The following is a 14,448-nucleotide window of genomic DNA, read 5'->3' as shown; positions in this document are numbered from 1 at the left end:
TCTCACACACATAAATTTATAAGCCAAGAGAACCTAATCACATGATCACAGCTTCCTTTTGTAGAGTTAGGTATGATGCTAGCAGGATCCATTAATCCCTATAACGAAAACAGAACTTATTTAATTATGTCATTAAATTTATGTGGACCAAATGAATATCGATATCTGACTATGTGGCCCAGTGTTCCAAAGTTTGTTTAGTCCTACACTAGTTCTTTTCACGATGAGGTAATATGGTTGAGATTTTAGAGAACAAGTAGATTATTGAATATTAAGGTATTTATTGTTGTTTGGTTGTGCTTGACTCTTAATGACCCCATTTGGGGTTTTCTTGGCAAAGATACTGGAGTGGTTTGCCATTTCCTTCTCCAGCTTATTTTACAGGTGAGGAAATTGAGGCAAACAGGGTTAAGTGACTCACCCAGGGTCCCATAGCTAGTAAGTGTCTGAGGGCAGATTTTGATCTCATGTACAGCTACACAGAGAAACACATACCTTTATATATACATATATGTATGCATATATGTGTGCATGTGCATACTTACATATGTGCAAATATATCTTAAATTAGATCATGAAAGGAATCACTTTTATATTACAATGTTTAAAAAATACTTTCATTATGTTTATTATAAAAATATAAATGTTTCCACTACAAATCATTTTACATTAGTAAGAGGCCATCTACAGTTGTACAACATAAAACTAATTGAGTAATGTTTTGAAAATAAAAGTTAAAGTAAATACATATTGCCAATCAAAACATATCTATACACTGCTTATTAAATGCTAAATACAGCACAAACTAGGTATGTTATGAGAAATAAATAATACGTAAATTATATTTAAGATATAAAAACATATAATATGGTACATAATTTTGTGAATGAATTTTTCATTTTGTGTTTAATGGAAATCAATGCAGTTCTGTACAAGGAGATGGCCACAAGCATTCTAGTACCTCTACTCCACAGTTAAGAATCATACTCTGTTATGCTTACATATGTACAGGGAAGAATTGTGTAGAATAATTTCATAAGAGGTCACTTACAAATAAAATGTAGAAAGGAAGAGGAAGATTTTGTGTAAACAATTTCTACTTGCAATTGGAAATCAAATTCCACGTAAATGGAATTAAGCAACCAAACCCAAATTTTTGAGATTCTATCAAATGAATCTTTTTTTTTTTTTTTTAATATATATACGCAATGACAACGTCTAAGAAAGGAAACGTGAGTTAAGGGATATGAAGTTGGGTATAGGTTTAAAACTCAAGTGATCACTGGTTCACAGAAACTGCTTTCTTCCTCTTTCAAAATACCTAAGAAGCCAATACATTGTTCCTCTTCCAATTAACTTTAAAGATTTAAGGTAATTATTTTAACTTGATATTTTCAAAAGATGGAAAGGAGCAATTTTGTTATATGCTCTATCCCACCTAATAAAGCATCCTAATAAATTTAATTACAAGTAACATTGACTAAATTTAAGTATTAATCTCAAAGCTGAAGTAGTGGTAAATTGATCCAGCTCACACCAAAGGGAACCCAAGTCAGCATTTGTCAGTTTTGATTTAGGACTGTTCCTTGTATAACATCAGTAAATTTCCATTCTGTATCACGTTGTGCCAAAGGACAGCACTGTTGCTGCTGGAGGTGGTGGTGTTTAAGGGGCATGGGGGCATGTTTTGTTTGCATTTTATGTATTGTGGAGTAAGTACTTCCTTTACTCTTGATATGCTGAATTTTTGAAGTTTAAAGCAGTTTTAAAAGATCACAGATAGTAATGCCACCTTTCAGGACACGGCATTAGTTATCTCCCAGGTACATGTTCTCAAATATTTCTAAGCATGTTCATAGTCACCTTTTGTTGCAAATCTTAATCCTGCAGAGAGTGGTTATGCTTAATTCTCTATGGATGTTGAGCCATTGGATAGGTGCATGACATAGATTTAGATGTTGATCTACTAAAAACATTTTTAAAAAGCATCATTCGAGTTTGCATTTTAATGTGGACCTTGCTTACAGCTAATCAACATAACCACAGGATTATGCAGTGGAAGAACCATTACTCTAATTATATTTCACAGTGATGTCAACACTGATGAATTCATTGACATAAAAGCAAAGTGAAGAATATTTGCTTAATTATTATCATTTACTACTAATACACTTATAAACTGAAGCTGTGACAGCAAATGACCTTTCCAAAGTTGGAGCATTTTTGGCCAACACTTTAGTCCATTGACTTGTTGCCCTAATTTTGCACATGGGAAAGGTTTATTATTTGGGAAGAAAGACTGCAAGTCACTATCCTTGTAAAATGGTCTATTTATGGACATAAAGACATTGTGTTATAATTTGCAGATCAACCCAGAATAGTACACAATTAGAAATTTAATTCCAGTTCATTCCAACAAGGGCAATGTCTACCCAGAGAATCTGAAGTCAGGGATAGTATCTTTACCAATCAAGAGAGTCATAGGTCAGTGTTATTTAGTAGGAAATATATATATATATATATAATTACAAGCTCATATAATACACTAAGCTAGGAGCTTAACACATCTCATTAATAAATTGAGAGACAAAATGGTTGAACTCTAAGGGCTTATTTTAATTCATGAATTGAAAAATAATTTTTGCTTTTCCTTCTCAGATAAAGACATATACATACGAGGAGTGGATGTTCCATAAATTTAGAAACAAACTCATGATACTATTTGCCTAGTAATTATGTTCCCTAATACTGACTTTTTGAGGAAGCATTTGGCACTTGGCAGTAACAATTCCAAATTCAAACATCAAACCATAAATATAAAACAACAAAAATGCAAAAGAAAATAAATATTTTTTTTCTAAAAATTAAGACTATTTTTTTCATGAACATACTTCTGGAATCTAACATAAAGCCAAGAAAACATTTGTAAACTATTACTTAAAAGCACTATAAACTTTATTTCTGTACTTTAACAGTTGAAAGAGAATATTATTAAAATGGCAGGATAGTCAATATGATCAGGATGAGGTATAAAGTCCTCTAGTTTGCTTTTTTTTAAGGAAACAAAATACCTGTTACAGATCTCCTTTATATATAAAAATAATGTAAGTCTTTTTTCTTCAATTTGGGCTGCTATTATCAAACACAGTCCATATGTCCACTGTGATTTTCACCTGTATATCATTTATGGTACTCAGTTTATGTTCAATGGCTCTTTGTTCACAATTTTGTTCTGAAGAATTTAAATGAATTTTTTGAATGTAATCACTCATTTACTATAAGGGGGGAAAACATCCATCCAACCATCCACCAAATTATAAAAAAAGCTTATCACTCCGATTTTAAGGCATGTTTTACTCATATCTGAGTGTCTTTGTGGGCATGGAATTTGCAACAATATTCTCAACGTTGAAATATGCTAACTCCAAATGTCACTGCATCTTTGGCAGCAGTCAGTATTGTCAAGGTCTCATCAATTTGCTGTTCTATACAGGAACAGGACCATTCTTGGTATGTGTTTCTAGAACTTTAATACTACTGATGATCTTCTTCTGTGGCCCAACAACGGTGACACCAACTTTCTTCATGTCACTGTAAGAAAGCAAAGAGTGTGAATTAACATACACAAACACACTAGCCACCCCCCTCCCCAACAGAGCAGATAGTGGTCAGAATGACGGACCTGGAATCAGACAAACCTGAGTTCAAATTCTGCCTTGTATACTTAATAGCCATGTAACTGAGGAAATAATCTGTAAAGTGGGCTAATAATAGTAATGACCTCTCAGAGTTACTCTGAGTTCTAAATGAGATAATGTGTAAAGCATTTACAAATATTAAATTGGCATGCAAATGTCAGCTCCTAATCTTATTAGCATTTTTTAAAATAACAAATTCAGGAGTAAAAGCAGGGACTTTTTTGACTTCTCCCCCAAACTCCTTCAAATATCTGGGGGAAAAAATGACTCTAAACAAATTCTAGATCAGCAGAACCAATAAAATCACAGAGTGAAATAAATTTCCAGCCCAAGACAACCTGTAAGAGATCTACAGGAAATATCTGTTGCACCAGTCTGAGAGAGGAGCAGATTCCAGTGTGGGCTGCTTCCAGAGCTCTCAACTCACAGACCATCAGGGGATTGATCAGCTAATGAGAGGGGGATTGCAGGGATCTGTTTGCTGATGCTGAGGCAGAAGTTTCTTGCTTTGCCTGTGCTTGGATCTGGGTTTCAGTTCTGGGTGGTGGTCCTGGGGTGAGAAGGAGCACTGATGTCGTGGACTTTGTGGCAGTGGTGGAGAGGGAATCCTCATCACAGTTCAAAGGCAGAAAAGAGTACTTGTGGTCACTCATAGACCACAGAATAGGACAGGAGAGGACAAAACACGTCTCCTTTGATCATACCATTTTGAAAGAGCTGGAAGTTTACAGGTCCCTGGAAGTATCTCTGAAAAAAGTGCACAAAACCCCTGAAGCTTGGGACAGTACACTCTCCACACTGGAAGCTGAGTGCTACCTTAACAAAGAGTTAATATGTCAATAATTAGGTAGGGAAATGTGCAAACAGCAGAAAAAATTCAGACAATATAGAATTTTACTTTAATGATAAGGAAGATCAAAACATACAACCATAATTAAGACAAAAAAATCAAAACTCCTACATCTGAAGCCTCCAAGAAAAACACGAATTTTTCTCAGGCCATGGAAAAACTCAAAAAGAATTTTGAAAATTAAGTAAGAAAACTACAGGGAAAATTCAGAAGACAAATGAGAGTGATGAAGGAAAATCATGAAAAATGAGTCAATAGCTTGCTAAAGGAGACTCAAAAAAATGCTGAAGAAAACAACACCTTAAAAATAGACTAACCCAAATGACAAAAGAGGTCCAAAAAGCCAATTAGGAGAAGAATGCCTAAAAAAGCAGAATTGGCCAAGTGGAAAAGGAGGTGCAAAAGCTTACTGAAGAAAATAATTCCTTAAAAATTGGAATAGAGCAAATGGAAGCTAATGACTCTATGAGAACTCAAGGAAGTATAAAACAAAACAAAAGAATGATAAATTAAAAGAAAATGTGAAAAACAACTGACCTGGAAAACAAATCTAGGAAAGAAAATTTTAAAATTATTGGATTACCAGAAAGCCATGATAAAAAAAAAAAAAAAAAGCCTAGACATTATCTGTCAAGAAATTATCAAGGAAACTGCCCTGATGTTTTGGAACCAGAAGATAAAACAGAAATTGAAAGAACCTACTGATCACCTCCTGAAAGAGATCCCAAAATGAATTATTGTGGTCAAATTCCAGAGTTCCCAGGTTAAGGAGGAAATATTGCAAGGAGCCAGAAACAAACAATTCAGGTATTGTGGGAACACAATCAGGATAACACAAAATTTAACGACTTCTACATTAAGGGATCAGAGGGTTTGGAATATGATATCCCAGAGGTAAAAGGAGATAGGATTAAAATCAAGAATCACCTACCTCACAAAATTGAGAATAATCCTTCAGGGGAGAAATCTTACTCTCATTGTATTTGGCTTAAGGGAGGAATAACATACATGCTCAATTGTGTATGAAAATCTATCTCACCCTACAGCAAAGTGGGGGACAGGTGATGAAAGGGGGTGATAGGAGGGAGGGACAAAAGAAAGTAGGAGGTAACAGAAGCAAAACTTTTGAGGAGGGACAGGGTCAAAGGACAGAATAAAATAAATGGAGGGAATGGTAGGATGGAGGGAAATATTGTCTTTCAGAACGTAACTGTTATGTAAATGTTTTCCATAACTACACATGTATAACCTATATCCAATTGCTTGTCTTCTCAATGATGGTGGGTGGGTTTCTTGATAACACATTAAGAATTCACAAATTGATATAGGCCTATTTTGACTTGCATATCTAGCCTGTCTGTTATTGATGATATTTATTAGTTCACCATTAATCTTCCTTTCTTCTTCAGGTCCAACAACATGTCCTTGTATTACATAACCTGCTCTTTGCTAATGCCTCAACTCTCAATTTCACAGGTCAGCAGGGTCCCCTGAAGGGGGACTACTTCCTCCATTGAGATGCTAGGTATAATTGTGATGGATTGGTTTGAGGGATAGCAGTATTATTGCTTAGGAGACAACACCTTATATCTTCCCATAACATCTCTCAAGTATCAACCAATTAGTTGATATCAATTTTTATACAGCAATATTACTGAAAAGATATGCTGTAAATGTTATAAAACATTGTTATAAATGTTATAAAACATTGCCCTCCTCCTCTGAATGAGGAGGATACTTTCCCTTTCACAGAGAAGGTGCTTGGGGAGAAATTTAGAAAAGACTACTTTGATCTGACCAAAGGTTAAACACTTCCTCCCTTTATAGAATATTCATGAAGTTCACTCTCAAGCTAGGAGGGTCCAGAGGAACCCTCAGGCAGGGCCCCAATTGAGTTCCAATTTCAGAGTGCAGTAGGTTAAAGGTTTTGGGTGAAGACAGGAGAAAGGAGAGGAGAGGAGAGGAGAGGAGAGGAGAGTAAAGTAGAGGAGAGGAGAGGAGAGGCGAAGAGAGGAGAGGAGCTAGTAAAACCCAAGTCAATTGGACATCTTTGGCCATCCAAGTTTACCTTCCTTTGGAGAGGAGGGCTTATCAAATAATTACTATAGGCATTTTACTACAGGCATTTATTATTAACCTACTCCACTGATCCACCACTCTGTTTCTTGGCCAGTACCAAGTAGTTTTGATGATTGCTGCTTTACAATGTTATTTAAGTTATGGTACAGCTAGGCTACTTTCCTTTGAATTTCTTTTCATTAATTCCCTTGATACTCTGGACCTCCTGTTCTTCCAGATGAATTTTGTCATTATTTTTGTAGCTCTATAAATAAGTTTTTGAAAGTTTGATTGGTAGGGCACTGAATAAGTAAATTAATTTGAGTTGCCATTTATATTATATTAGCTGGGCCTAACCATGAGGAACTGATGTTTTTCCAATTATTTAGACCTGACAGTGTGTCAACAGTGTTTTGTAACTGTGTTCATATAATAGTTCCTTACTTTTCTTGACAGGTAGACTCTCAGTTATTTTAAAATAGAATTTTCCTTTCTTTCTCTTTCTGTGGTGCTTAGTTAGTAGTATACAGAAATGAGAAGTTTATTTTATATCCTGCAACTTTGCTAGAGGTTTTAATTATTACAAGTAGCATTTTAGTTGATTCTCCAGGGAATATAATTTTAAAGAAGTGATAGATTTGTTTCCTTATTGACTGTCCTAATTCCTTCATTTTTTTTCTTCCCCAATTGTGAAACAAGACTTAAAGCTAATATTTCTAGGATGTAATATTGAGTAACATGGTAACGAAAGACATCCTTGTTTCATCCCTAATCTTATTGGAAATACTTCTTACTTCCCCATTACATATAATGCTTGCTAATGACTATCACTGATGATAGTTATCATTTTAAGGAAGATGCCATTTATTTATATGCTCTCTAGTGCTATTAATAGAAATGGGTGCTGTATTTTGTTAAAAGCTTTTTCTGCATCTATTGAGATAACCATAAAAATTCTGTTAATTTTGCTATTGTTATGGTCATGATTATGATAGTTTGCTTAATATTGAATAAGCCTTGCATTCCTGATATAAATCCCACCTCGTTATATTGTATCATCCTCATGACAAGTTAATAATAATTTTACTAATATTTTATTTAATTTTTTTGCATCTATATTCTTTAGGGAAATTGGTCTATAATTTTCTTTCTCTATTTTGGCTCTTCCAAGTTTAGGTATCAACACCATATTTGTATCATAAGAAGAATTTTGCAAAACACCTTGTTTGCTTATTTTCTCAAACAGTTTGTATAGTATTGGAATTAATTGTTCTTTCAATGTGTAGCAAAATTCACTTTTTAAATTCATCTGGCACTAGAGATTATTTCTTAGGGAGTTAATTGATGGCTTCTTCAATTTCTTTTTTTCTGAAATAGGGTTAAATATTTTTCCCTCTTCTGTTAATATGGGCAATTTTTATTTTTGCAAATATTCATCCATTTCTCTAAGATCTTCAGATTCATTGGTATACAGTTGGGCAAAATAGATCATAATTATTTCTTTAATTTCCTCTTCATTAATGGTGAATTCATCGAATTCATTTTTGATATTGCTAATTTAGTTTTCTTTTTGTAAAATCAAATTACCTAAGGTTTATCTATTGTATTGTTTCTTCCTATAAAATTACCTATTTTATTTATTAATTTAATATTTTTCTTCCTTTCATTCTATTAATCTCTCCTTTGATTTTCAGAGATTCTAAGTTGGTGCTTATTTGGGGATATTTAATTTGTTCCTTTTCTAGGTTTTTCAGTTGCATATTCAGTTAAATGATCTTCCCTTTCTCTGTTTTATTCATCTAAATATTTAAACACATGAAGTTTCTGCTAAGAACTTCTTTCACTGCATCCCATAAGTTTTGGTATGTTGTCTCATAACTATTGTTTTCTTTCACAAAAGATTGTTTCTATGATTTTTTATTTGACCCACTCATCCTCTAGGATTCTATTATTTATTTTTCAATTTTTTTTTAGTGTATCTTTTCATGGCCATTATGATTGGATCATGATGTGAAAAGGATGCATTTACATTTCCTGCCTTTTTGCATTTGATTATGAAATTTTTCTGCTCTAGAATGTGGTCAATTTATACAAAGAAGCCATGTACCATCAAGAGAAAGGTATATTCCTTTCTTTCCTTACTCAATTTTCTCCAGAGGTCTTTCATATATAACTTTTCTAAAATTCTATTCCCCTCCTTCATGTAATGTAATTTATCCTATTCTCTTTTCTGCTTTCTTCTTCCCCCAATTCAATCCATTTTTTCACCCTAAATTTTTTATAGCAATTTTTTATATTTTTGTATATTATATCAAAGTCAATTTATGTCCACACCCTCTGTCTACGTAGACTCCTTCCAGTTGTCCTAATAGAGAAACAACTCTCAAGAGGTACAAGTATCATCTTCCCATGTAGGGATGCAAACAGTTTAACCTTTTTGAATAACATTTTTTTCTGTCCTATTTACCTTTTATGCTTCTCTTGAGTTTGCATTTAAGATCAAATTTTCTGTTCAGCTCTGTTCTTTTCATCAGGAAAGTTTCAAAGTCCACTATTCTATTGAATGTTGACCTTTCCCTAGAAAGATCATATTCTTTTTTGTTGGATACTTGATTCTTGGTTATAATTCAAACTCTTTTGCTTTCTAGAATATCATATTCCAAGCCCTCTGATACTTTAATGCAGAAAATTCTAAATCCTGTGTAATCCTGACTTGATCCTCCTTGATATATGAACTATTTCTGGCTGCTTGAAGTATTTTCTCCTTGATCTGATAATTCTGGTATTTGGCTATAATATTCTTTGAAGTCTGCATTTTGGGATCTCTTTCAGGAGGTAATTGATGGATTCTTTCAATGACTATTTCACCCTCTAGTTCTAGGAACTCAGGGCAGTTTTCCTTGATAATTTCTCAAAAGGTGCTTTCCACTCTTTTTCTCTGATCATGGCTTTCAGGTAGTCAAATAATTCTTAAATTACCTCTGCTAGATCTATTTTCCAGGCCAGTTGTTTTTCCAATGAGGCATTTTACATTTTCTATTTTTTTTCATTCTTTTGACAGATTCTTGATGTCTCTTAGAATCATTAGGTTCCACTTGCCCAATTCTAATTTTTAAGTAATTATTTTTTTGAGTTAGCTTTTGTATCTCCTTTACCATTTGCCCAATTATATTTTTTAAGGAATTATTTTCTTTAGTCAATTTTTATCCTTCCTTTTCCAAATTGTTGACTCTCTCTTGCATACCCTTCGTTTCTTTTCCAAATTTTTCTTCTGCTTCTTTTATTTGATTTTTTAAATCCTTTTTGAGCTTTTGTAGGAAGAATTTGAGCTTGAGATCAATTCATCTTCCCCTTTGAGTCTTTTCATATAGGCATTTTAATACTGTGATTCTCTTTTGAGTTTGTGTTTTGATCTTCCCTGTCACTGTAGCAACTTTGTATGGTCAGAGCTCTGTTCAGTTTTTTACTCAGTTTTAGCCTATTTCATGACTTTTAATGATGAACTCTGTTCCTGAGGCAAGCATCTTTTCCCAAAATTTTTTGCTGGGGAAAAGAGGCCAGATCACTGGCTTTCTGTTCTGTGGCCTCAGGTGCTGGCAACTTGCTTACTGTGCTTCTGGTCAGCCTTATGGCACCTATTGTGCCAGGGATTCCCTGGCTGGCAGTTTGCCTTTTGTGCTGGGGTTGGAGGCCTCACATGCTGTTCCACTGCTGATGTATGCTGGGGCTAAGAACCTCCCTCTGGTTTGTCCAGACACTGTCTGCACTGAGCAGCTCTCCTCATTAACCCAAGTGTGATAGACCTTTCCTGAAATCCTTGAGAGCTATCTTAAAGTGGAAAATTGCTTCACTCCTGTCTTTTTGTAGGTTGTTTTTCTCTGTCATTTTGCCCCCACACTTTTCTGCATTTCTTTACCTATTTGACTCTGTTTTTTTTCTTTATTAAGGAAGATTTTTACACTTCTCCCTTGGTATTTAATATAACATTAGTACCAATGTCAAATGGCAGATATAATGATGAAAGTCTAAAGGAAACAAAAAAATTTTAAGAGGCAAAAGTTTAAGATTAAAATCTTCTGACGTGCAGTCAACTACTTTATATACAACCACTGAAATGTCTTCAAGAAAGGTATTATGGCAAAATATATTAGAAGAGCAACTGGGGATCAGTGATGCCCTTTGCAAAGTATTGCTTGTTGCAGGTCTGACTGACATCACGTCCAATGAAAGTATGAGTCAATACTAAATGCTCAATTCATGGTGGAAGGCAAGAAAAAAAATACATAGAGACAAATCTTATGAGTATACAAAGGAAATGATCATGCAAAGTTTCAAAAACCGAAGTCCTAAGTCCAAAATCTTGAATGTCCTTTAGGGCAATCTGATTTATTCACAGGATCAATGTTACTTTATCACATAAATATAATTGGAATTTGAGGCACATAGGACCAAATAAGACTTTTTTTCTCGATATCCCTACTCCCTTTTGGAAATGTTTCCTTATCTTAAGATGTATAAGCTGTGTATTATGAAATTAATGACAATTATAAGAAAGAAGAACAAAATGTGTGCTTGTTTTTGATGAGAATATTATATGAAGAATAAAAAATGGAGGCTCTCTTTTTTTTTACTGGAGTTTGGAATAGTCATGGCTTAGATTGTATCAAGAGGGATAAATTCTATGTTAAGCAAATCACACTCAGGATTTGTCTTTTCTAGTGCTATATTGAAGTAAGAGAATGGGTTTAAGAGAAATTGTCATTTGACTTGGTTCCTTAAAATAAGTAATCTACTTAATAAATTCATAACACTTTATTTCCAAGATGATGTTCTTTTGGCTCTCAATCCTGTATGGTGGAGGAGAAGTTTTCAATTTCAATTTATCCAAATGCTACCTATTAAACTGATAATTTACCACTTTATTTCTGTACTTTGAGTTCATTATCTCTCTATCAGGAGGTAGGTAAGTATGAGTTCTCTGGAATTGTTAACCAATGAAGTTGTTAGTAGCAATTATATTACTAAACTATTCTTATTAGGCATAGCTTTGCATCAAGCTGATCAAAGCAACTCTAATCATTAAACTTATTATAGTATATGACCTGATACTTCATGTCTATCATAATGACACTTTACATTTCAAAAGTATGCTTCCACATAAATCATTTCATTTGACTCAGGATTCCTGTTTAGTAGGCATTACTAATGTTTATTTTTTGCATAGGTAAACTAAGGCTCAGGGAGAATATGCCCAAAGTTATATTGCCAGGAAATGGCAGAGCTGGAATCACTACAACTTTCTGACTTCAGGCCATCATGGATGGTTTAAGCTTTCATATATCAGGCCTGAGTCCCCTTTTAGGTTGCATAATATTTGAGGGCAAGGGCCATATCTTATTTTTCAAATATTATCCTGTCAAATATATCTTATTTATCAAGTACGTCTTCTCAAACATATCTATTTGCATATATAGCATAAGAAAGTAGCTTTTTAATAAACATTTATTATTGATAGGCATCATATAGAACATGTGCTTATTAGGTGCAAACATTTAGAATATTCATATTCCTAACATCTTGAGAGGGTTCCTTCTTTGTCTGTGACATCTTGGGGAAAGCACCCCAAAATAAAAACCATCATGTTAAAAAAAAGATCAGAGAATAAAATTACAATATATTTAGGGTTGCTATAAAAGCAATTTTCAATTTTCCACAAATGTAGAAGGGGGTTTTGTGAGAATGACTGAAAAAAGCAGAAGGATAGTCAAAACAGTATACTTAAGACTGGGCTGAGTGGTATAAGATAAAGAGTGTACAAATAGCCTTGTTTATTTTCTGGAGCACAAAGATAGAAGAAAGAATCTTTGGAACTAGCTGTGAAAAAGTGAAACGAACGAAGCGTATGTAGTAATAAATAGAGTATCTAAGCTCAGCTCAATGTCTGGGTAAAAAATGTCTCAAAGTTATAATGAATACTGACAATGATGATGATGAAGATGAAGATGATGATGACAGGTATAGAACACTTTAGGATCCGCAAATGGCTTTTCCAAATATTGTCTCATTTTATCCTCACAATAAACTCAAGAAAGTGGGCTTATTTTCTCCATTTTATGAATAAAGTAAATAATATTACCTCAATTTTATAAATGATCAAATAAAGTAAACTGAGGCAGAGAGGTCAAACGTCTTATCCAGGGTCACATAGCTAGGATTTAAACTCAGGTCTTCCTGACTCTAGGTCCAGCACTCTTTCTACCATGCTGCTTTCTAATAATAAAAATAACACTGATCTTTTTAGAAAACATAACCTTTTTCTGACTTTTTAATTAAGACAGTTTCTTACTCCGTGGAAATCTTGGCTATGGTATCACATGAACTATATTCCACGCCTGTGAAGATGTCCTTGCACTGTCCTGTTCGGATACCATTGAGCCAGTCACCCGGTGTGTGGAAGGTAGTGATGTCAACACTGCTTTGGTCCAAGAGAAGATTTGATGGCCTGGAAGAAAAGAAACTCATAAAGTCTATAGATACAGGCAGCAAAGGCTCACATTGTGTCTAAAAATTGACATTAGCATCAGCGGGGCTTCGAGGCTCCATGTGGCTTCGCTGCTCATTTGTGGAATTTATCTGCCACTTAGGCCTCATCTGTTCAAGCTGGCAGCTTGGAGGAATACTGTGTAATCATCTTGTCTAAGTAATCTGTCTACTCAGCTCACGCCTGCATTTTAAATCATTGAAGCTTTGCCAAAGCAGGATATATATGCTTACATTATAACTGAATTTGTTTAACCATTAGCAAAGATGATGCTAATTTAGAATATATTTATGTGAGTAGACAAGAAGTCCCAAATACTGGTCTGGTTGCTTAGGAGATATATCCTCTTCCCATTTCATATTCAGCCCACTAAATGTTCATTTGCAGATATTATTCACATTGCTTTCTGAAGGGTTGTTTGAACATTCCAGACTGCACTTTAAGGAGAATGTAAAGTCAGCATAGACTGGTCGGTGTTGCTACAAATAATGTCACAAATTCCATTAAGGAATCCTACCACAAAAGGAATGAAAGCTTCAATGTAAATAGTGTTGAGTGAAAAATTTGTATCTTTCAGCACATGAACTGAAGACATCTAGAGAGATACCTTTCCAAGATACTTAGAGGAGAATATTTCAAAAGAATGCAAAATATATGTTCTTATATAAAAACAAAATATTTTCAGCTTTTAACAAAAAAAAAATTAAAAACAAACTAGTAATCCATTTGCCTGCTTTCTCTCCTCTATAAAATCCTTGTGAGAAGGGTCTACACATTAATTGACAAAGTGCAACATGAGGAAAACATGAAAAGGCAACAAACAATCAGGTTTTCTACGGTCAGGCCACATCTTCACTGGGATGTGATTAAAAGTTCCTACCGGTGCCAATTTTTGGTTGATTAAAAAAAAAAAATTGGCTTCCTAAAATGAAATGATCTCAAGATGGAGTAGCAACAATAATTATCATAATATCGTTAAACATTTCACGGTTTGATAAAGATGTTACCTATATTATTTCTTTTCATCCTTTGAGGTAGGTTCAAATGAGGACACTGAGGTAAAGGCAGGTTAAGTGATTTCTCAGGGTCTAGATCAAAGATCTAGAACTTAAAAGGAACTTGGATTCCATCTAGTCTAACTTCTTCATTTTACCAATGCGGAAACTGAGCCCCAAAGAGCCTAAATAACTTGTCCAAAGTAACATAGTTAGCAAGGTTTCAAACTCTGTTCTTCTTGGCCCCAAGTCCAACATTCCATCCACTGTTCATACGCTATTCCCAACAACATAACTTTATCTATT

At 34.1% G+C, this 14,448-nt stretch overlaps 1 protein-coding gene across 4 annotated transcripts in view; it reads right to left on the bottom strand.

The window, feature by feature from the left end:
• Window positions 1-603: 603 nt before the first annotated feature.
• Window positions 604-14,448, bottom strand: part of EPHA3 (EPH receptor A3) — a 419,590-nt gene continuing 405,745 nt past the window's right edge. For 2 of the 4 annotated variants that reach the window (XM_072621658.1, XM_072621659.1), the window contains exons 16-17: window positions 12,953-13,108; window positions 604-3,591 (exon numbers count right to left, since the gene is read on the bottom strand). In XM_072621658.1, the coding sequence (XP_072477759.1) occupies window positions 3,486-3,591; window positions 12,953-13,108 (262 nt within the window). In that variant the 3' untranslated portion in view covers window positions 604-3,485. Of the gene's footprint in view, window positions 3,592-12,917; window positions 13,109-14,448 lie in introns of all 4 variants that reach the window. The other 2 variants (XM_072621660.1, XM_072621661.1) reach the window with 2 other exon arrangements.

This window comes from Notamacropus eugenii, chromosome 6, assembly GCF_028372415.1.
Source record: "Notamacropus eugenii isolate mMacEug1 chromosome 6, mMacEug1.pri_v2, whole genome shotgun sequence".
In the NCBI taxonomy this organism is placed as follows: Eukaryota; Metazoa; Chordata; class Mammalia; order Diprotodontia; family Macropodidae; genus Notamacropus; species Notamacropus eugenii.
The sequence above is the reverse complement of the archived record's forward strand: the minus strand, read 5'-3'. Positions and strand labels throughout refer to the sequence as shown.